The 25,716-nt window shown below is 34.4% G+C and overlaps 1 protein-coding gene across 3 annotated transcripts in view; it reads left to right on the forward strand.

Annotated features, from left to right (window-relative positions):
* The window catches only part of neur (E3 ubiquitin-protein ligase neur), a 132,982-nt gene that overhangs the window by 59,838 nt on the left and 47,428 nt on the right, over window positions 1-25,716 (forward strand). Inside the window, exon 1 of one of the 3 annotated variants that reach the window (XM_076539191.1) lies at window positions 6,971-7,676. The exons of the other annotated variants lie outside the window; for them this stretch is intronic. Coding sequence (XP_076395306.1) covers window positions 7,373-7,676 — 304 coding nt within the window. The 5' untranslated portion in view covers window positions 6,971-7,372. Of the gene's footprint in view, window positions 1-6,970; window positions 7,677-25,716 lie in introns of those variants that run through there. 3 annotated transcript variants of the gene reach the window in all.

Raw genomic sequence — 25,716 nt, forward strand, 5'->3', positions numbered from 1 at the left:
TATTTAATTTTATTCAATATTTTATTGAATTTTTAATTTTAAACAAATGTTCTATTTTTGAGTTACAATATTAATTTTATGATTTTCAATTTTTTGTTTTGTGTAAATATTTTATTTTGGGTTATAATATTAAATTTTGTGGTATTCAATTTTCTACTTTGAGTAAACATTAAATGTTGTGATCTTCAATTTTTTATTTTGAACAAATACTTAATTTTAACCAAATATTTTACTGTGATTTGTTAAGTGTTACGATACTCAATATTTCATTTTGAATTACAATATTAATAAATGCATAATACATATTAACCTTAACTTTCAATATTTTTCATTCATTTTAGAATCCATTCCTCGTCTCCTGTGAACCTAATCAATTTCCTAGTGGTCCTTTGAAATGTTCCTGCAGATGTCACAGTTTGGAGCAAGCACAAGATGTATTGGTAACAATCTTTTCAATTACAAAATTAAATTATTTATTCAGAAGTGCAATAACATTCCTCTCTTGTTTAATATGAAATTTTCAATAAATCACAAGTGTATACAAAAAATATGAAATACACCTTGCGTAACCTGTTCTATAAGATTCAAAGGGGTCGCAGAGAACAGGGTTCGAGGATTGCTATACGTGTTCCAAAAGCAGTAGCATGAAATCGAATAGGGGTGAGTACAGTGGTCACGTGTTTATAGTCATGATCGAAGGGGCTGAATGCCACCCCTCGATAATGAGGGTCTAAAAATGTCTTCTCCGGTAAATGTTGCCCTGTATGACCTCGTAAAATGTTCCCCTCTTAACTTCTTGATTTAACCTGTTGCTATGTGAACGAACCATAGTTTGTAAATACGAGAAAATGAGTTTTAGATAGATAGTTTAACACGTACTAATTTTGCCACTATTCTTATTGTTAACATCATTTTTGGCAATTTTTTTAGTTAAAATTATTTGTAGAATATTATTTCTCTTTACGCTGTTTATTTTTTGACAATAATTAATTTATTTAATTTATTTTCAAGACAATAATTAATTTAGGTATTTATTATTGATGTTGGTATGTCACGTGAAAAAATATAATTCACAAAATAGCACCTATGTAAGCTAGAAAATATAACACCAAAGTACACGATATAAGTTAAGAAGAAAATATTACAAGGACTCAATAGGAGTCACAAAACATCACATCACAACCACTCATAGTTCATAAAACAGCATCCACATAAACTAGAAAATGTTACAACACCAAAGTACACGACATAAGTTAACAAAAAAATGACAAGAATTGCTTGATAAGAGTCACGAAACATTACACTGCAGCCACCCATAACTCATAAACCAGCACACGAAAAAATATGATTCATAAAAAGCACCCACATAAGTTAAAAAGTATCACAACGCCAAAGTACATGATATAAGTTAAAAAAGGAATGATGCAACTCTTTAATAGCAATCACAAATCATCATACCACAACTTCCCATAGTTCATAAAACAGCACCCACATAAACTAGAAAATATTCAAATATCACAACACCAAAGTACATGATGTAAGTTAAAAAAAGATACTACAATCACTTGATAGTAGTTAGAAAACACCATACCACAACCAGTCATAATTCATAAAATAACTCACGAAGAAATATGATTCATAAAACAGCACCCATATAAGCTAGAAAATATCAGAACATCAAAGTACACGATATAAGTTAAAAAAAATACTACAACCACTTGATGGGACTTAAAAAACACCATACCCAACCACCCATAATTCACTAAAAGCACCCATATAAGCTAGAAAACATCACAACACCAAAGTGCACGATACAAGTAAAAGACCACCACAACCATCACGAAATCGATACAAGTCATAAAGTAATTTCAGCGATCAGATACCCGGTTTCCCAGAAATTCCAAACGATACGAGTTCCAACAATACGTTCGAATCTCGAACACGGCATTAAAAGAAGATGCATTGTAGATTTTATATCGTCTATCCGGCTGCTCAATGGCTCGATGGTTGCTCACGTCTGAACGATCCAACAGAAAGAGTGTTGGCTCGAGGGAAAACTGGAGCACGTTGATACCGCGAAACTTACGATTCCCCCAAGTGATACGGAAATATGTAAATAGAGTCGTATAGGAAGACGGTGGTTGAAGCATGGTTCGGTATTCTGCGTTGAAAACGGTCCAAATGGCAACGTTTGCGATCATGAATTATTCAGATGGTGGGATGAGTGCACGCGAAGTTATCGTAAGTAGAATCCCGCGTTTCCCTCGGCAGAGACTGGACATTTCTGTAAGACTTCGTCGAATTATTTCCGATTACGATCGATTAATTAAAACGCGGGAAGTACAAATATTCGTTTCCATAGGTGGCGGGATCGGTGTAATCGTTTCCGGCACGCTTTCTTTTCCTTCGATGGACCGCGAATGATAGCATCGTTTCTTGTAAACACGCTCGTTTCTGATCGGATCGACAATAGGGAATGTGTAATTAGGCGGAGTTGTACGGGTCATTTTTTTGTTGTTACGCTTTTAAATGAAATTATAGGTATTAATATTGATATGTACCAAGATTACACAAATCTAGGGTAGCAGATATCGATGTAGGTTTAAAGAAAGGTGGATTTCTGGATATCGAAGGTAATGTAGAATTTGTAAGTAAACTATAAATTAAATTATATTAAATTAATAACTGCATATGTAGTTATTAATGAATTCTAAATTTATAGGAATTTGGAAAAATTAGGGATGTAGGCGTATGGAGGTTTAGGGAGGCTTATAGATATCGACCAAAATATAGGGAAATTTCAAATTGAATTGTGGATATAGGTGTGCAAGATTACAGGAATCTAGAGAATATAACTACATAAAGATATGATAATGTAAGAATATAGGAATTTAGAACGTATGGATCTAGGGATATTAGGATCTGGGGATATTGGGATCTAGGAGTGTTGGAATCGAGGGATATTGGGATCCAGGAGTATTGGAATCTAAAGATATTGGGATCTTAGGAGTATTCGAATCTAGTGGTATTAGAATCTAGGGATATTCGGATCTAGGAGTGTTGGAATCGAGGGATATTGAGATCTAGGAGTATTGGATTCTAGGGATATTGCGATCTAGAAATATTGAAATTTAGGGATATTGGAATCTAGGAGTATTGGGATTTGGGAGTATTGGGATCTAGGGATATTGAAATTTAGGAGTATTGGAATCTAAGGATATTGAAATCTTAGGGGTATTGGAATCTAGGGATATTGGAATCTAGGAGTATTGGGATCTAGGGATATTGAGATCTAGAAGTATTGAAATTTAAGGATATTAAGATCTAGGAGTATTGGAATCTAGGGATATTGAAATCTAGAAGTATTGGGATCTAGGGGTATTGGAATCTAAGGATATTGAGATCTAGAAGTATTGGGATCTAGGAATTTTGAGATCTTAGGGGTATTGGAATCTAGGGATATTGAAATCTAGATGTATTGGGATCTAGGAATATTGAGATCTTAGAGGTATTGGAATCTAGGGATATTGAGATCTAGGAGTATTGGAATCTAGGGATATTGAAATCTAGAAGTATTGGGATCTAGGGATATTGAGATCTAGGAGTATTGGAATCTAGACATATTGAAATCTAGAAGTATTGGAATCTAGGAATATTGAGATCTTAGGAGTATTCGACTCTAGGGATATTGGAATCTAGGGATATGGAAATCTAGGGACTTTCGAATTTAGAGATATAGGTATCCAGAAATGTGCAAATCCAAAGATACGAGAATCTTCAGATATGTTATATTTATGGCCATGAAAATCTGGGTATATGAAACTCTAGGGATATTGAAACCTATTGATGTAGGTACGTAGAGATACAATATTTAGGCACCTAGAAATCTTCCATCCCAAAGACATCAATATCCATAAATTCAGCATTCGTTAGTTTAGGTTAGGTTAGATCTAGAAATGTAGAGACATAGAGATGTAGAAATTTCATATTATAATAATATATTTTAAAATTATACACGTTTCAATATTACAGTAATCATATATGAAAGTCGTTGAGTTATTTGCTCAAATAATAATCAAAGTAAAAGTCCATGATGCGAATGACTATTTGTCCATGATACACTCTGATTATTTGTCCCATATAAGTGAATAGTAAATATTTATTCAGTTATAATAGTAAGTACTAATTGTATATGTATCGCGTAACGAATACATATCCGAAAAATTGCAACAGACCAATGGTAAATTTGTAAACGCGAAATGGTTTCCGTCCAAAAATGGATATAACGATCCACATTCCACTTGGATCAACCTGGCAAAGCTGCCGAGTTGTTCACCGTGACGACGGAGGCTTGTTTTGGTTCGCCATTTCGAGTTACAGGATCGATGTACAACGGTAGAAATATCGTGTTTCCTTGGGATTCGAGATGCGTTTCTGGTCCCATGACAATACCACTAGGATCACGACCGACCAGTGAAATGCCAAGGCGAAAACTTTCGGTAACCACGTAAATTGTGTAATTTCTCAGGACGTTAATCATGCTATTAAAGCTCGTTCCACGTCCATTAAGTTTTCGTGTCAAAAAATCGTGTATCGAATAGACTCGATTACTATACAGGTACCCTTATGGTCGACTCACCTTCCTGACTATTAAATAAATAACTTCAATTATGTATATAATTCGAACTCAAACACGATGCGGGTTGTCGAACCAATAACGATATCTGTGCTCGTCTTTTCATAAATTAGGGTGATTTCAAAGGAACTGGAAATCTTCACAAGCATAATTTAAATTTAGTTTGTCTCTGATTATCAGAAATAATTTTGATGTCTAATTTTTTACTGTGTAGATGTAAGTGGTGTAATCAAGCTTATTGGAACCTCGCTTCGATAGTTTTACAAGATAAATGAATTAATTACAAGATAAGTAATTAAAGTGATAGGATATATTAAAGTGGTAAAGGCGTTTATACGATAAAAATATGCACCAATCACGTAGCCGCGTGAAATGAACGATACGCGATTGAATAAATCCTGAAAGGGAAGACGAAATACAATTTGGACGCGACGGCGAGACACACGAGGATGACACGAACGAAAATCGAGTTTCATGAGACGAGCAGGTAAATAAAATCGAAGGGAACAAGGGGAAGCATGAAACGGTCGACATGATCCGTAGTACGCAAGGAAACCGCATTGCAGTCCTGGGAGTCCTTGTATCCTTGCAGCCAGGAGAAAATTCAATTTGCGGAGCCACTCAGTGGCTCGATGGAGACACTGGCTCGACGCGTGTACCTTGCTGCGCGACGAGAAACGGCATTAAAGTCGGAAATTAGATCGAAATGGAGAGCTCGAAATCGAAGGCAGATCGATTTATATGAGGGAAATATTCGACATCGATACCGCTCTTACATTCATCGGTTCGTTGCTCGAAACTGGTTCTTGATGTTTCGTTTTATAATTAATTGCAACTGGGAAAATCAAGCTGCGGTAATCTTCTGATAAATTGCGACTTCATTCAAATTTTATGATTTGCAAATTTGTAAATTATCGTGTCGAATTTACATCTGTTTAAATTTATCGATTTTGGTTGAGAGCCAAAGCTTCGAAACTGATAGATTACCCAGTTTTCCAGTTTTCCTGTTTTTGAGTCTTTCCAGTTTTATAGTTGTCAATTTTTCAATTTTTCGATTTTTTGACTTTTTGATTTTTCAATTTTTCAATTTTTCAATATTTCAATTACTCCATTTTTCAATTTTTCAATTTTTCAATTTTTCAATTTCTCAATTTCTCAATTTCTTAATTTTTCAATTTTTCAACTTATCCATTTCTCAATTTTTCAACTACTCAATTATTCAATTACTCAATTATGTCATTACTCAAATATTCAATTACTCAATTATACAATTATACAGTTATACAATTATACAATTATTCACCTATTCAATTATTCAGTTATTCAATTATTTAATTATCCAATCTTCAAATTTCACACGTTATAACTTATCCAGTTTTCAAACTTTACATTTTTCCATTTAATTATAAAGATTGTAATTAATCAATTTTCCAATTGTCTAATAATAAAGTTTTTAATTATTCAGTTTCCCAATTGTTCAATTATAAAGTTTTTAATTATTCAGTTTCCCAATTGTTCAATTATAAAGTTTTTAATTATTCAGTTTCCCAATTGTTCAGTTATAAAGTACTTAATTATTCAGTTTCCCAATTGTTTAATTATAAAGTTCTTAACTATTCACTGTCCCAATTATTCAATTACTATGTTTTCAATTATTCAGTGCGTCAGTTATTCAATTATAAAATTTTCAATTATTCACTTTCCCAATTACCCAGTTCAAAAATGTTCAAACTTCACTACTTCTCCCACCTTCAAATTTCGCAAAGTGCATCCAATACACTCTACCCCAAAACCGCAAAGAAATCCGCCCGATAAAAATCTGCAACCGTTCAACGACACTCAAATAAACTTAACGAATGAACTTGCAGTTTTCGGGTCAAACAACCGACCATGTACCATCCCCGTTTCCCGTCATCGATCCAGTCTAATATCGATCCTGCCCATCGTTTTAATTCAGCCGAAAGCCGACAAGGCCCGACCGGAGAACGCTTCTTCTCGTACGTGCAGTGCGGGCAGAAAACGAAAAAGTTTGAAAAAAACAAAGAAAAAAGAAGAAGAGAGGAGAAGAAGAAGTAATCGCGTCTAGCAGGATCAATGCTCGTGCAGTCGGCGACCAGTTCGAATTTCCAACCCCGCGCCTCTCTTCGAGTCCACCCCGGCCTCCCCGCGTTGGCACACGGGGTGGCCCGGTGTGTCGTGGCCAGGTAAGGGGCAGCTGTCCACCAGGTGCCACTCTCCCCACCATTGGTCGCCTCTCGCGCGGTGGTGGGGGTAGGCGCGCGGTGATTGGTCGGTGGCTCGCGCGCGGCTCGGCGATACTCTGGCGCTCGGTTCAGGAGCCGTCAGTCGTCCCTGGCCGCTCGAGGGGCACGCAGGCGTTCTATACTCCGTATCGTTCGCTCGCGGTTTCTCGTCTTCGTGTCACGCGGTCCTCTTCTCGCATGACATCAACAGGAATCCTCTGAGTCGAACCTCGTCAGTGCGCGTCGACGAGAAGTCAACTACCGTTGGGTCCTCGCATGTATCGTTGTACTGTCGCGTGATACGGACATACCGTTTTCAGTGTGCTCGATGTGCGATCAGTGAAATCACGGAGAGAAAAATCAGAGAATATATTATAAGCCGGTGTTTTTGCGTTCGCGATTCCGTCCTGACGTCATAGTCCCGTGTCACAGCCTCCTCCCGTCGGGATCTCACGGCTGCTCTCGTCACCTCGAGAGCACCACGGCAACATTTATGGGGGCGTCGTGCGCGGTCAAGGGCAGCAAGAGCCACCCCTGTCACTGCTGCAGCCACCTCGCCAGTCCCGGCGCGAGCGTGCAACAGCAGCAGCAGCAGCACCAGCAGCATCACCACCACCGCCATCACCACCATCATCACGAGACTCACCACCAGCACCATCATCACCACCAACCCGCCGGCAAGCAACCCTCCGGTGAGATACACCAGCCGCCACAGAACAACAACGACTGCAACATACTGGCACCGCTACGCAGCAAGATGAAGGTGCTCAAGAAGTTGAGACGCAAGATGGGATTAGGTGAGCCACACCCCCACCACCTTTTATTCACCATTTTTTTGTCGTTACTATTCGTTTTTTATTTTCTTTTTCTCTCTTGATTTTATCGATTTTTTCCGGTTTCGTTCGCAAGCCTTTTAACGGTGCGAAACGGTACGGGGTCGTATCATAGACTCGTGTCCTCAGGGATGATTTTTACGAGATAACATGATTGTTGTGGAAGATGTATTTTTGTGAAGGATGAAGAGTGGGAAGAGGCAAATGCGAGGTTTTTACTTTGTTTTGATAGAAAGGGTGTTTTGAAGGCCGCTGTCAGTAAATATGGGTAGAAGTGGTATCACAGTTATTTGTAGTACTCGTAGAAAACAAGTTTTGCTATATTCCGTGAGTAAATAATTTGATAAACAAGAAATTGTTTTGCTCAGAATTTTGTTGTGGCACATGCACCCTTATTTCTTTCAGTCGGATAAAAACATTTTAACCGTATCAACTTTCTTCGTGTGTGAAGGACTCGATTCTCGTATATGAAATAACGTGTTTTAATTTTTGTTAAATAAATTTTCTTAGAAATGAATAAAATCTCACATGTAGGCATTTTCTTTACATCTTGCACTGAAAATGGGGTGCATTATGAGTATATCATATCCATCAAATTTAAATAAATTAGGAGATTATGTTCAGAATGAATTAACATAATCTTTAATTAGAAATAAAATTTTTGTTTCAAACATTAGATTTTGGTTCCAAATGTTGTGTTATTAACAGAATTTTTAAATAACATTTTAATTCTTGTTTTAAGTTTCCTTTATACTAAAGTTGATTAAGAAGTGCATTTTAATTTCTGAATAGATTAAATTAACGTTTCTGTTTTTGATAGAAGTTTCAACGAAAATTATTCCTTGACTAAAATCAACTTTTACCATTAACAGATTAAAACTTTGATGTTCAATTAGAAAATAATTGAATTGAAAAAATCATTTATCAGTTACAATTTAATTTCTTAATAACAGATATTCAATTGTGAGTTAAACATGATTGTTCACAATTAATTTTCGCTTCCCAATCACCTGCAAGTGTTAACCCTTTTCATAGCACTGATCTTTCATTGCATATTTAATTGCGAGCAAAGTTAACACGAGTAGCATCGAAATCGCCTGATGAAATTAAGCCAGGCATAATTTCCTGATGGAACCGGTCCTGGTTGGTTCGTTTGAAAGTGACGAGGGTGGCCAACGGGTGCTTTTGTCGCGAGTAACAAGAACAAACTGATATTGTAACAGTACCTTCGTCTTGGCTCTCACGCGTCTTATGTGTGAGGCGAAGATTCGTGCAAGTCCTGGGAATGCATCCTGTTGCATACGGTTCTTTTTAAACCCTTTTGCCTCATGATATTCTATTCTTTTTTTGCCGGCGTGAAAAAACGAGACAACGGCTTCTTACACTACAAAAAATCACAGGTCTAAAATTAAAATAATGAGAAATTTAATTATTTACAAAAATTGTCTCACTTTTATGACCAATTAGTCAAATATGTAATTTAGCTTATTTGGATTTTGTTTTGTTTTGTGGAGAGTGAATTGATCTTACTTGGAAAAGTGTTATGAATTAGAGTATTCACTTTCGCTTGGATTTTGTAGAGCATGCAATTTTGCAAGATTGTAATTAATTTTTTCTGGCTCCTTAGATTCCAGTTTACTGAAGATTCGTGCAACAATTAATTTCTTGATAAATCAGAAATTGGAATTAATTCTTTAGACCAATTTATGCTCAACTTCAACTCTGTAAATATTCTTATCTACTTGAAAGTTATTATACTTATCTACGCTATATCACAAAGACTACTTATTGTACTAAATACTTGAATACTTATTGTTAGATTTAATTCCTTTTTATATACAAAAGTAGGGAAAATTTCAAATTAGTCTACGATTCTACAAAATCTTGCAACATTAGAAATATTAATCTACACATAAGATCTACAAAAATAGATCGAAAATAAGTATGATGAACATGATCAGAAATGTACAAAACTAAGGACCAAAATAAACGAAGACAGGAAGGATTTAAATGCAAACCATCTGCATGTAAATTATATTTGTACAGTCATAAAATGTCAATATTTCCGTTGTAAATATATTGAAAAAGCAGCAGTGACCCAGTTTCGAGATGTATAAGAGTGACTTCATTAGCGGTCGGTGCATCAAAGGGAGTGCGATGATAATCTCGAGATAAAGTTAGGCTTTCTGTTTGCAATAATTTAGAATTCATCTTAAGAAACCTTTGTCGGAACAGCGGCTTCTCGTTTTGAGTACATTTTGCACCAACTTTTATATTTGTTCTCTTCGTTATCTTCTGCTTCCTCTTTCCTGTGTCACGCTTGTTACAAATGTTGCTAAGTCTAATTTATTCCTTCTTATTTCATGTGAGTTTATTAAGGTTTCATGCGTTATATGACCGTACGTACAAATTGTTACGTGTTTTTAGTGAATACGTATTAGTATTCATTCATTAATTGAGTCGTGTGTTCACTTATATGATATTGCACTTTTCACGCGTTATATAGCCACACTTAAATGTGCTATGTATTATAAAGCTGTTCGTTGAATTTGCTACACATTACAAGCATATTATTTACCCTACTTTAAATTTGCAATGCATTGTATTTGGTACTCATTAAATTTACAAAGCGTTTTACTTGTCTCGCTTTATATAGCCACTCGTACTATTTACTGCGCATTAAATTTACAATGGATTGTATTTGCCACGCGCTAAATTTGTATGCGTGGTATTTTGTCTCGTAGTATTTAACTCGCGTTATATAACCACTTGTAGTTTTTACGCTCTATATAGCCACATGTAGCATTCATTATGTTGTCACGAGTGAAATTTGTAATGCATTACATTTGTAATGCGTTACATTTGTAATACCTTGTATTTATCTCGCGTTATATAACCGTATATAGTATTTGCCTCGCGTTATATCGCCGTATGTAGAATTTATCGCGCGTTGCATAGTCAGACATAAAATTTGCAACGCATTATATTTGAAATACTTTAAATTTCTCTCGAGTTATATAGCCATTTGTTAAAATTACAATGTGGTCTACTTGCCTCGCGTTATATAGCCAAACTTGCGACGTGTTGTATTTGTCACTTTTGAATTTTGCTATGCGTTATATTTCCTTCGCACTATATAGCCACACGTTAAATTTCAGCGCGTGGTATTTACCTCGCGTTATATTGCCACGTTTAGTATTTTCAATGCATTGCATAAACCACGCAAGATATAATCATGCGTAAAACATAGTATGCGTTAAATTTACTTCACGTTGTTTCTGTCATGCGTGGTACTTGCCTCGCGTTATATAGCCATTCATTATATTGCCGTACATAATATTTTCCATAGATTAACCTTTCAACGCTCTTCAACGCTATATTTGTCACACATAACATTCGCACCGCATTTTGTTAACCTCTCGTTATATTGCCACGCGTTGTATCGCAACACTTTGAATTTACTCTACCTTTAATACTTGCCGTTATCTCCATTTCTTATAATACCAAATATAATAGAATTTCAATGTTTTCGTAAACTTCCGTGGTAATATACCGAAAATCCACTCTCATAAATTGCTTTCATTTCCTTCACCCGACAAACATTCCCCGTTCTCAATGCTCACCGAACGTATAGAGAAATTGAATGAATTATTTTCACCGAAGCATTGAACCCAGTTACGTCGAAGAAGGGCAGTTTCAGAATGATTTGATGGTACATAGACATCTTCTATTTTCGTGCTTCCACTTTCTCTGCTCGATTTCGCGTTCGGTTCAGAGACATCGAGCGTTCGGAAGTTGAAGAGGAACGAACGACAGAATCGTGAGCATTGAATAGAGTGAATCGAGTATTCTTAGCGACTTCCACGGTCCACTTTCGCATTCTCGAGGACGTTAAAGATTGTCGGTTATTCCCGGAAAATCCGATAACCCATATACCCAGGTCGCTGTAAATGTTCCGTCCGCTAATGAGTCGAAGGGTAAATGTTTTAAAAATAAAATACATATCGCTTACCACCGATTCACTTGTCGAACTTGATGTATTAGTGATTCACGTCCGCTTACTGCTTGAAATTGGATGAATTCATCCCTTATTTCTCTTCAAACGAACTATTAAATGGTACCACTTTTACGTCAATCAGTAGTGTATTATTTAAGTTACCTTACTGTAACGTTGTTTATTAATGTACTGTTAAAATAATAATAGTGTAAGGTTGGTCAGTAATATTCTATTTAAGTGACGCACCCTTAGCGTCAACCAGCAAGTACTGCTAAATAGCACTCCTGTAACGTCACCCAGTAATGAACCCTTTAAATAACGCCACTGTAACATTATTTACTAGTGTACTCTCTATATGACACCACCATAGCGTCACCAGTAAGTAAACTATTAAATAACGCCATTACACGGTCAATAAATAAATTATTATATAACTGTAGCCTCTCTCCCTAATTACTAACTAAGTCCATCATCATCAGTCCTATGTTCAAACGACATCAGCATCAGAAACAACACCGATGTTCGATATATGGCACTGTGTCACTATATCAAAATTTCAAAAAATGTTATATTTTCATATAATAAAATATAGAATCGCATGAAAGTATAAAATATAGAAATCTGAAATAATTGTAGAAACTCTCGATATATGGCACTATATCATTATATCAAACTCTCAAAAAAATATTATATTTTTATGTAATAAAATATAGTCACATAGAAATATAAAATATAGAAATCTGAAATAATTGAACAAACTCTCGATATATGGCACTATATTACTATATCAAACTCTCAAAAAAATATTATATTTTTATGTAATAAAATATAGTCACATAGAAATAGAAAATATAGAAATCTGAAATAATTGTAGAAACTCTCGATATATGGTACTATATCACTATATCAAAGTTTCAAAAAATGTTATATTTTCATGCAATAAAATATAGAATCACATAGAAATATAAAATAGAGAAATCTGAAATAATTGAACAAACTCTCGATATATGGCACTATATTACTATATCAAACTCTCAAAAAAATATTATATTTTCACATAATATAACAGAGAATTTCATAGAAATATAAAATACAAAAATTCTAAATAATCGTACAAACTCTCAATATATGGCAGTTTTTAAACGACAAAATTTTGAATATACTCCAACGAATTTCGTTTGTGGCAAGAAAACAGTTGCGTAAAAGTTTCTCAGTAACCCCGATATTAATATTTCACTAGATAGTGTTCCTGGCGCGGTAGGAAAAGCAGGACTAGAGCACAATGGAAAGTAGGTCGTTGAAAGAGAGTCCTCCGGTCGCAGTCGTCATTTCCTCCGTTATTTTCGCGCAACCCCCTTCGCCTCTGCTCGTTTCCGTCGTTTTCCATCGAACAACAGCCAGATATCGCGCTTATCCGCGATTCTGTCACAGGGGTGGATTTGTATCGTCGCGGTTGCACCACCGTCGTTGACCCACTTTTCTCTCAATGGATGATTTGCCAGCCAGAGGAAGCCAAAGAGATTGGATCACCAGAGGGCTCGTTTAGATCCTTTCTTTCGATACCGTGTTGGATTTTAATTTTCTTCTTCATTCTATCCATAATTATTCACTAGTTTTAACATTTTGGGGGCATGTTTTATATTAGGGATATCATTTTTAGAGATGTAATTTTTTAATTGCAAAATTTTTAGATTTTTTTCTTTTATGGCTCTTGAATTTTTGAGAGACTATATTCTCAATTTTTTTTAATTTACTCAATGTTTTTTTAATTTAACAAAATTTAATAAATGTGAGTTTTCAAAGAAAAAAAAAAGAAAAAAGATCATCGTCCAGGATTCGATTCAGTGATCCCATGATTACAAGTCTGGCACTTTACGCGGTGAACCAAAAATTATATTAATGTTTCAAATTAATATTAACGTCCTATATGTAGTCACATATGATGAAGTCATGACATATATCAAATCAGCATGCACTTCAACCCTTAACTATCAAAGGACCCAGAAATCCTGCATAATTCACTAAAATTTACATAAATCATCAAAATTTGTGTATACGAAATGAACATGACATGTATCGAATCCGTCGACGTGACAGTCGACCCAGAAAGCTAAAAAATTTATAAGAAAGAACGGAAAAGGTAGAAAGAAAAGCGCAGTGCTCTGCGAAACAGTCTGGTGGAGATTTTTTCGAATAATCGGTCGCGACCCAGACTACGTGGAAGCCTTTGTCCCCGTCCGCATTGTTGCATCTGAAATTCGTGAAAGATTCGGTGGCGCGGGGGTGTGTGGCGGGGGTTGCAGGCTCGGCTGGCGGAAGACAAAAGTTGGCCGAGAGGGAAAAAGAGAGCGAGAAAGAGAGAGTTTCCACTTCGCGAAAGCTGTTGCTGACAATGGAACAGCCGTTCTTAGAAAAAGGCTCGTCACGCGGCCGGGAACAACAGACATCTGATGAGAACGGGGTGCACGCGGAAACGTTGAAGGGTGACGAACGAACGAACGGAAACGGCCAAGGGGTGAAAAGAGAACGAATATGTCTGTCTTTGGTTGTGTGTCTCGTTGGCCGACTGGCAAATCACGCATCGAGGGAAAAAAAGTCGGTCAACGACGGCAACCGCGACGATACAAATCCACCCCCTGTCACAGATATCTCAACATCGAGCATGCAAATGAAGACTGTTGCTGGAGGACTTTCTCTTCGATACCGCTATTCTTGCGATATTGTCTTTTTATGTCTTCGTTTTGTGCGATTACAGGGAGATTGAGATGCGAAATATATGGAAGGGTGGAGTGATTTAATGAGTATATAGAAGTGATGGTTTGGAAGTCTTGCAGGGTAGGAATTTAAGAAATTTGAAATTTAGAGATGCTTTTAATTTGAAGATTTTTTATTGAACAATGTAGAAGTTGAGGAACTTAGAAATGCAGAAATATTGAAATTGGAATTTTTGAAGTTTAAAACTGGTGAATTTAAAAAATTTTTAAAACTAAAAATCTAGAAATGTACAAATGTAGAAGTCTAAAAATTTAAAAATCTAGAAATCTAAAAATCTAGAAATGTATTATAGGAATTTAGAAATTTAAAAATCTAAAAATCTAACAATCTAACCATCTGAAAATCTGAAAATCTGAAAATCTGAAAATCTGAAAATCTGAAAATCTGAAAATCTAAAAATCTAAAAATCTAAAAATCTAAAAATCTAAAAATCTAAGGATCTAAAGATCTAAAAATCTAAAAATCTAACAATCTAACAATCTAACCATCTAACCATCTAACCATCTAAAAATCTAACAATCTAGCAGTCTAACCATCTGAAAATCTAAAAATCTAAAAATCTAACCATCTAACCATCTAAAAATCTAACAATCTAGCAGTCTAACCATCTGAAAATCTAAAAATCTAAAAATCTAACCATCTAACCATCTAAAAATCTAACAATCTAGCAGTCTAACCATCTGAAAATCTAAAAATGTAAAAATCTAAATACTTACAAACATTATAACATAAAAATTGCTGCATAAATTTACTTGATGCTAAGATTGATTTACTGCTTCCCAGAAGAAATAACACCAATAATTAATCCAAAAAAAATTTGTAATTAGAACAGTGGAGACGCAGTGACAGAAAAACATAGAGTCATCAAGGAAGCAGTTCGAGATCGATCGATTATAGTGGAATGTTGAACGAGCAGAGAAAATAGAAGAACGGTTTCATTGTATGCTATATACAAACTGCAACGATGAAACATTTTTCCATCCTCAAACAATCAATCATACAAACATCTATCTTGCAATACTGTATGAACTCCATTCAATCACGAAACAGAAAGAAATTACTTGAAACACAACGGTGCTTCATATCTCTCTCTATATCGCCAATCAAAATAACCAAAACAATCCGTCGTTGTGTCAGAAACGACCCAGAAACAGTTCAATAGTCGTTAAAGAAATATAAATTCTTTTTGAAGCTTGAACTGCTTTGGAAATGGAATTTTATTTATTTTCAGATAATTCTTTACGAGCAAATAAAACAACCTTGATGTCTTAGAAAGTTTGGAAACTCATAAATTATTCTTAAAATAGAAATCTTTAGGTGAGGTCTATTTTATGTTGATTTTTAGTAATCAATCTGTAAATTTGTTTTTAGTTAATCAATTTGTAAATCAATTTTCAGTTATCTGTAGGTAAATCAAAGTTTAGTAAACAATCTGTAAATTAATTTTCAAGAAATGATTTTTTAAATATATTTTTAGGAAATCAGTATGTAGATACATTTTCAATCAATCAATTTATTTATTAATTTTTAGTGATCAATTTTCAATTATCATTTGATAAATTAACTTTTATTTATCAATTAGTAAATCAATTTTCAATTATCATTTAATAAATCAACTTTTATTTATCAATTAGAAAATCAATTTTCAATTATCATTTAATAAATCAATTTTTATTTATCAATTAGTAAATCAATTTTCAATTATCATTTGATAAATCAACTTTTATTTATCAATTAGTAAATCAATTTTCAATTATCATTTAATAAATCAACTTTTATTTATCAATTAGAAAATCAATTTTCAATTATCATTTAATAAATCAATTTTCATTTATCAATTAGTAAATCAATTTTCAATAATCATTTATTAAATCAATTTTCATTTATCAATTAGTAAATCAATTTTCATTTATCATTTAGTAAATCAATTTTCAATTATCAATTAGTAAATCAATTTTCAATTATCATTTAGTAAATCAATTTTTAGTTATCAATCACTAAATCAACGTTTAGTAAACAATCTATAAATTAATTTTCAACTAATCAATTTTCAATCAACAAATCTCTAAATCATCTCTTTGATGTCTTAGAAAAAATCAATTTTTAAAAAACATTTCCTAAGTCAATTTCCAACAATTCTTAATTTTATTCAATTTCCATATTTTATTCAATCCGTCTAAAAATTCACACCAGTTAGATAAATATGATTGAAAGAAAGAAAAACCCCTTAGGAAGCAACCCTTAGTCTTTCAGAATCTCCGACGTAGAACGAAGTTTTCGACGTCAGTAAAAATCCTAAAATTTAATGATCCTCCGATTCACAGTTGGTCAAAAGGTCCACAGCTGCTCTATTTTTCGTTCTTTTTCTTCTTCTCTTATTTTAGTTGCTCGCCTTTACGTGTCAACAAGTTTTCCTTAATGGAGAGGGTTCAAGAGACCAACGCTGCGACCCTTTTCGCTGTACATACTTTGTGGGAGGTCTCTGAACCGTGTTCCTTTAAACATTTATACTCCATAAAACATTATTCTTAGTCGCACTTCCCTGTTTTCTTCTCTTATTAAAATGATCTTTGTAATATCATCGTAAAAGAACCATTGCGGAGAACTTTGTAAGAATTACGTAATTCAGTTTTGTTCTTGCGGAAGTTTCTTTGACGACTTTCAGCTTATGTAACTTTTTATTTCGAGTTTAATTGTATTTACTTTGTTGTGCGAGTGTCTTGTTAAATGACCGGGTAAATATTCCATTAGGTACCATTGAAAATTTTAATCTACCGTGCTTGTTTATTTTCATAGTTCATAGTAACTTTTAGATTTAAGAATTTTGGAACCTCCATATTTAAAAACCCAAGAACGTAAAAATCTATAAACTTGTAGACTTCCTACAGAATCTCCCATTTTCTAAATAAGCATTCTAAGATTCCCCGCACACGAGAAAGGCGATAAATAGAATACAAATCCGTTCAGCAACGTCCGGTGACTTTAATGTCCGCACAGGCGGTGAGTTCGAAAAACATGTCTCACGAAATTCGCGTTCAGCTCGATTATTCTTGAGGGGTAGCAGCTGTGCTCGTTCATCCCTCGTTCCTCCCCCAAAAGAAAAAGGAAGGTTCTTCTTTCGCAGTTGGTAGGATAGTGGTACACTGGAACAGCTGACGAGCCTTTAAATTTTCGATGCTGGCTTTTTACCTGAGCTCACGTTGCAACGAACAACGTGGCTTCCTCTGTTGGATCTCGAATCGCACCGTACGGTCATTATCCGGACAATAAACCCGTGGAACCAGCTTACTTTCGATCGAACAGCTACGATCGAAGTGAATAAAGGTGCCTTGGGTTCGGTCGAGAAAATGAGAACCGAGGGAGAACGAGGAGAAATGCTTTTGGGGGTGGAGATTCTCTGGATGCTGCTTTACTGTTTGATCGATTGATGCTGGAAGTTTCAAATGTTTAATGGTTGGATTTAATTTTGGGGTTGGGAGATTTTGGAGGAGGAACTTTTTCAATTTTGAAAGTTTTAGGAAGTATTTGGATATTGAATTTTGCTTTCTGCATTTGAAAGGAGTTTGTAATTTTAAGAATTTTAGTTAAGAATTTTAAGTTTTGTTATTTAGGGACTTTTTTGTTTAATAATTTAGTAAATTAGTAACTTTGCAATTTAGTGATTTATTAGGATAGTACTCTAGTAAATTTGTAGTTTTGAAATTTAGATATTAGAATAATTGAATAATGGAATAATGGAATACATACTTGAATAATTGAATAATGGAAAACTTAAAAGTTTGAAATTTTGATATTTGGAAATTTAAAAAATTGAATAATTGAATAATTGATAATTTGACATTGGAAACTTGGAATTTTTAAATTTCAAAATTTGAGATTTGGAGGTTGGAAATTTGAAAATTTGAAAAATTGAAGAATTGAAAAATTGAGAAATTGAGAAATTGAATAATTGAACCATTGAAAATTTGAGATTTGAAACATGAAATTTGGAAATTTTTAGAATTTGAAATTTGAAACTTGAAAGTTTAAAATTTTGATATTTGGAAATTTGAAGAATTGAAAAATTGAAAAATTGAAAAATTGAAAAATTGAAAAATTGAAAAATTGAATAATTGATAATTTGACATTGGAAACTTGGAATTTTAAAATTTTAAAATTTGAGATTTGGAGTTTAGAAATTTAAAAAATTGAGAAATTGAAGAATTGAAAAATTGAAAAATTGAAAAATTGAAAAATTGAATAATTGAAAATTTGAAATTCCTGAATTTGAAAATTTGAAACTTGAAAGTTTGAAATTTTGATATTTGAAAAATTGAAAAATTGAAAAATTGAAAAATTGAAAAATTGAAAAATTGAAAAATTGAATAATTGAAAATTTGAAATTCCTGAATTTGAAAATTTGAAACTTGAAAGTTTGAAATTTTGATATTTGAAAAATTGAAAAATTGAAGATTTAAAAATTTGGTACTTGAAGTTGTGAAATTGAAAATTTAAAAATCCTAAAATTCAGAAACTTGCAAATTACGAAATTAAAAAACTAAAACCTCCGCTTATCAAAACCCTCAAACTTCCCAAAGCAAAACATCTCACTATACACGTATCATTCGTCATCTTTCAATTTCCCTACCGATCGTCTCCGCGAATCGAAAATTCGCAGAAACAACAAACGCTGTGAGAATTATCGCTGTCAGCAGGCGTCAGCATTGAAATATGAAAAACGAAAGGAGAGAGATCGTAGCAAAGAGCTCCGGACAGGCCGATCGCGAGAAGGATGAGCGAAACAGCGGTTCCTAGGATGATTCTCGATGTCCACGGGTTTATTCCTCTTCTCGTTCATTCGCGGTTTTTCTTCCTCTTTTTGCGACGGTGAATCACTGCTCGCCTCTGCACGCAGAGATTCTCAGTCGCAGGTGGAGATACAAATAAACGAATGTCTCGACACGACACGTGTTACGAAGCGGGTCCACACACGGCTTTCTTCGCAAGGGAAAAAGATTCGCAACTGCGAGAACCGTGACTCATGTGCCGTTTAACATCGAACGGTGAGCTGTTCGAAAGGTGGTCTCGTGACGAAATTACTGGACAAACTCGACTTGCGTAATTCGAACGTCCTGGAATGATAATCGAGTTCGATGCTCCTCGCAATTCAAATTACTTTTTTTAGTATTTCATCCTGCGTCATTGTTCTTCCCCTTTTTTTAATGAAGCATTTAGGTACATAATTTTAGATTGTGTAAATAATTTCTTAGTATTCGTATAGTTTCATTAAATCTGCAATTTCTTACATAACATTTACTTTCTGACTTATGGGTTACGTAACAAAGTAGAATTTCTGTTAATTTGTATAATTTTGTCAATTTTCTAAAACACAAATTTTCAAATTCTGAAATTATCAAGTTTCAAAATTTCTAAGTTCGATACTAAAACTTCGAAAATATCTTCTCGAAGCATTGACTTCGAAAGGATGCTTCTCTAGCGAAGGAGTATCCAGCATCTTCCAGAAGACCGATCACTGACCGTCCTCACTGGCTGTTCGTATGTGTTAGTGTGCGTTCACACTCGTCCACCCACTTTCCGCTTCGCTCGTGTGACGTCACAGCATCGCGAATAAGACCCGTCTTTGTTCCCACAGGCTATTCGCGAACCGGTTTACCGATGGTTCCGCGTCAGTCGTGTCAGCTGGCCAGGACCCGTTTAAATCGGTTACCAGCAGCACTCTTTTTGTTTTACAGGATCGGACATTCCACCCGATCCTTGCCCTGGTTGAGGCCCTACAGACCTTCATTCGAACCAGATATTCCCCTTTGATAATTATGAATCTGGTGTATATTTTGGAAACCTGGAAATTTGAAAGTTAGGGAATTTCGGAATTGCACGATTTAGAATTGGGAAATTTAGTATTGACAATTCTGGAATTGGTAATCTGGAAACTAGGGAGATATAGAATCGGAAATTTTGGAATTGGAAAATTTGGAATTGGTAATGTTGAAATTGACAAATCTGGAATTGAAAAATTTGAAATTAACAATACTGGAATTAGCAATTCTGAAATTAGAATATTTGGAGTTCGAAAATTTGGAGTTGGCAACTCCGGAGTTGGAATTGTTGCAATAGGCAATTTTGAATTTGAAAAAGTTGGAATTGACAATTTTAGAATTGGCAATTCCGGTATTGGAATTTTTGGAATTGGTAATTCCGGAGTTAGAATTTTTGGAAATGGCAACTCTGGAATTGGAATTTTTGGAATTGGCAATTCGGCAATTGCGAAATTTGGAATGGACAATTCTGGATTTGTAATTTTTGGAATTAACAATTTTGGAATTGCAAATATTTGGAATTGACAATTTTGGAATTGCTAAAATTGGGAGTTGCCTATTTTGGAATTGCAAAATTGTGGAATTGGCAATTCCGGAGTTGGAATTTTAGGAATTAACCATTTTGGAATTGCAAAAATTGGGAATTGCAAAAATTTGGAATCGGCAATTTTGGAATTGCAAAAATTTGGAATTGACAATTTTAGAATTGGCAACTCCAGTATTGGTAATTTGGGAATTAGGAAAATTTGGAATTGGTAATTCTGGAGCTGAGGAATTTTGTAATTGTCAGTTCTGGAGTTGAGAATTTTAGTATTGGAAGTTCTGGAGTTGGGAATTTTGAAATTAGTAATTTTGGAATGAAGGAATTTTGATTTTTCAAAAGTTGTACTCTTGAAAATATAAGCAACAGTAGGATTTGAATCTATAAAAATTAAAAAATTCCAAGTTTAAGAATAAACTCAAATTTAAATACAATCACATTACTGACTGCTAACAAAAAGTGCCATATATTGAAAGAAATATGCGTTGCCATCAAATGAACAGTTCTCACACATTCTTCCTATATCCACCTATAAAGCTTCTTAACTTCAAATTATATCCCATAATTCACCTTCTATTAAAAATATTTTCGAATATAATTTTAAAAATATTCGAGAAGATACAGATAAACCTTTCCTTCGTTGTCTCAACGAAGATCCTGTAAATTGTACCGCAAACCTTGCGAAACTACGATAAGAAGTTCTCTTGTTAATCCTAACGAACGATTTAGATAAAGGCCACTATTTTATCTTGGTATTCGAAGATTTTACTTAAAACGATTGTCCTTCGGTTTGTCTGTACGTGATCCGGTTACGACTAACATTCGAACAATTTTCGAAGGTATTTCAGTTCAGGTATTTCGTAGTTTTTCGTGCTTCCTGTTCGAAAGATACGAAGAACGGAAACGAGGTTGAATCACGAACCGGAAATTCGCGTCATCAGAGTAACGTACCTGAACGCTATCGCTTCAGAAACGGTTTTCGATCTGGAAAAGAACAGTCTGCTAACTGCTAACCTTTTTCCGGGTCTCTTTTGTCGACGCTGTTCGATTCGTGGGATTCTGCGTCGATCTGAGATCGTTGACCTTTCACCTTTACCCTGAAATTGTATCGATTAGGTGAACCGTGGAAAGATAATTAGAGAAACTTAATTGCGCTTCTCTGGTAATAGGATCTTGATAATAGTGCTCTTGGTTATTGTCTTTCATCAAATTTCTACATTTTTTTATTTTTATCTGAAATTTTGCAAATTTAAAAAGTTTTGAAATTCCTTTATTTTTAAAATTCTTATAATTTTCAAATTTCAAATTTTTTAAAAATAAAATTGCACACAATCTCATCTACAAAATTCACAATCATATTATTATATTTTCTCATTAATCTGCAATTAAAATTTTCAACCCAAAAAGTCACACTAATTAATGGACTCAGTTTATCGCTGTATTCTGAAGGATATTATATAAGAATGTAATTACCTAGCATAACTTTTGTATCGGACTGTCACTATAGAACCAGCTTAAATGAATACCGCACGCGATGAAATTATGCGAATTTCCAAGAGGGAAACTCGATGGGATGGTAGGTCGAGATACATGCATTTGGTGCTCGAGGAAGCAAGGTGCGTGAACACCCTAGAGAAGAGCACGTGCAGACTCTAAGGTGTGTGTGCACCGGAAGTGATGGCCTACGGAGACTTAATCGTGCGGGTACATAAGCAAACTATGCCCCCTAACTTACGCACGCACGTGTTCGAGCCCCCGTGGAAATTCGTGAGTTCAACGAGACGTGTCTTTCGAATATCTTCAAATACTTCTTTTATGCTTCGTGGCTTCGTTTCGAATATTTACTGACTTCATCGTTTCGCTCTTTAGTAGTACATTAATTCAGTTAGTTTTATAGAATGAGAAGTTGAAAATGTAATTTTGTAATTTTGGGAAGCGGAATATTTGGAATTTGGAATTAGGAATTTTTAAATATTTTGGAATTCTGAAATTTGGCAATTTTGGAATTCTAGACTTTTGGTACTTGGAATTCTAGAATTCTGGAACTTGGAATTCTGAAATTTTAGAATTTTGGAACTTGCAATTCTACAATTTTGGAATTCTAGAATTCTGGAATTCTGCAACTTGAAATTCAGGAATTTTTGAATTCTGAAATTTTGGAATTTTGGAACTTGGAATTCTACAATTTTGGAATTCTAGAATTCTGGAATTCTGCAACTTGAAATTCAGGAATTTTTGAATTCTGCAATTCTGGACTTTTGGAACTTCGAATTCTAGAATTCTAGAACTTGGAATTCTGGAATTTTAGAATTCTGGAACTTGGAATTCTAGAATTCTGGAATTTTGGAATCCTCGAATTTGGAATTCTGCATTTTTGGAATTTTGGAACTTTGAAACTTGGAATTCTGGAATTCTGGAATTTTTGAACTTGGAATTCTATAATTTTGGAATTCTGGAACTTTGGAATTCTGGAACTTGGAATTCTAGAACTTCGGAATTCTAGAATTTTGGAATTTCTGGAACTTGGAATTCTGGAACATGAAATTCTAGAATTTTAGAATTCCATGACTTGGAATTCTGAGACTTGGAATTCTGGAATTTTGGAATTTTGAAATTTGGAATTTTAGACCTTTGGAATTCTGGGACCTGGAATTCTGAAACTTGAAATTCTGGAATTTTGGAATTCTAGGACTTGGAATTCTGAAACTTGAAATTGTGGAATTTTGGAATTCTGGGAGTTGGAATTCTGGAACTTGGAATTTGGAATTTTGGAATTCTGGAACTTGGAATTCTAGAATTTTTGAATTCTGGAACCTGAAATTTTGAAACTTGGCATTCTATAATTTTGGAATTCTAAAATTATAGAAGTCTAGAATTTTGAAACTTGGAATTTCCGAATTTCAGAACTTGAAATTCTGCGACTTGAAATATAGTATTTGTCCTCATATGAATACACTACATAATACTAATATTAACATACTACACAATATAGTCTAACTCCAAGATACTCTAATCTTCCACAGACAACCAAATCTAAAATCCCCAAAAACGGAACCACTCAAACATACTTCTGAATCCAAATCAGTCAACAAACTACATTCGCCTCGTTCCGAAGGAGCCGTCCTCCAGGAAATAAATATAGGCTCCCCATTTGAATCGATAAGTATAATAAGACCAGGAGGTTCCACCCTTTAGTTTCAAGTAGTTGATCGGGAAGCTGAGTCTACTAATGGTTACCAAATGAACTGCTCGAAAAGCACTCTTCTAGTTCGTTCAATGCTTCTTCTGAAAGCACTTCTATCGACGACAGATGTTCGGCAGCTCTTCAAGTCAGCTGGCGATACGTTTTCAACGACGGACATTTATTTTCGAACGTGTTCGAGCAGCAGGAAGATTAAATGGTAGCCTCTCAACGGCTTCGCGATCCACTTTTCTGAAATATTATAATGAATATGTAAGTTGATATCTTCATGTCTGACGTATGATAACAAGATCGGATGTATTTTCTACTTGAAATAACTGTTTGGGAAAATATTTGCTTTGGACGAATTCGGTTTGTGGAGAGAAATTGATGTTTAGGTTTGAGGGTACTTGTAAAAATATTCGAAAATCTAACAATTTCTAAAAACCTCTGAAACTGTCTGAAAATCTTTAAAGATCCCAAAGAAACATCTACGAATATCTGCTAATATCTAAACGTCTTCAAAAATATCTAAAAATTTCTGTACGCATACAAACATCTTTAAAAAAATGTTTTAAATATATCTATAAATATTTAACAGTATCTAAAAGTGTCTAAATGTATCTATAAGTATCTTCAAGTATCCACAAGTATCTAAAAATATCTAAGGTATCTATAAATATCTCTAAATGTATGTTAATATCCATAAATATCTATAAGTATCTCTAAACATCTCTAAATATTTCAAAATAAATATCTATAAACCTATATAATATCTATAAATACCTATAAATGAAAATATCTACAAATGCCTAAAAATATCTAAAAGTATTTAAAGTTATCTAAAATTATCTAAAGTTATCTAAAATTATCTAAAAAGTTATCTAAAATTATCTAAAGTTATCTGAAGTTATCTATAAATATCTTAAAATCTAAAAAATTTTCTAAAAATCTCTAAAATATCTAAAAACAAATACTAATATCTCTATATTACTAATAATTTCTAAATATCTCTAAAAGATATCTAAAAGAACTGAAAGGATATCTAAAAATCTCACAAAGATCTCCTAAAATCCCCCAAAATCTCGAAAAATCTCTAGAACCCTTCAAAAATCTCCAACAATCGCCAAAAATCTCTAGAACCCTCCAAAAATCTTTAGAATCCTCCAAGAGTCTCCAAAAATCTCTAGAATCCTCAAAAGGTCTCCAAAAATCTCTAGAACCCTCCAAAAATCTCCAAAAATCTCTAGAACCCTCCAGAAGTCTCCAAAAATCACTAGAACTCTCCAAAAATGTCTAAAACCCTCAGTACCGAAATTTTCTTCGCGAAAGTCATATCCGCCATTATATCTAAATGAACGAGGCAGGCGTCCAGCAACCCGTGAACGTTCGCGCGAGAAAGGACGCGTAGCGTCGCGACTCCCGGAGAAGAAATTAGCACGGAAAGTTTAGGAGGACAGGTCCGTGTCTTTCGACTGAAATTTATCGCGAGCAACGGCATTGTTGAATTGATAGTCAGAAGCCCAGAGGCTGCCAGACGAATGCTCTCGACTGGTGAAAAATGGCTTCGCCCCGGTGTCTCAACGTTTGTTCCATTAAAAGCACGACGACGAACGCTCGCGGGTGCAGTGGAGCATCCGTGGAGAAAAAGGAAGCCTTAAAGAGGCAACCTCGATAAATCTCCACGAGGGGTT

The sequence above is a fragment of the Megachile rotundata genome, chromosome 13, assembly GCF_050947335.1.
Source record: "Megachile rotundata isolate GNS110a chromosome 13, iyMegRotu1, whole genome shotgun sequence".
NCBI lineage: Eukaryota > Metazoa > Arthropoda > Insecta > Hymenoptera > Megachilidae > Megachile > Megachile rotundata.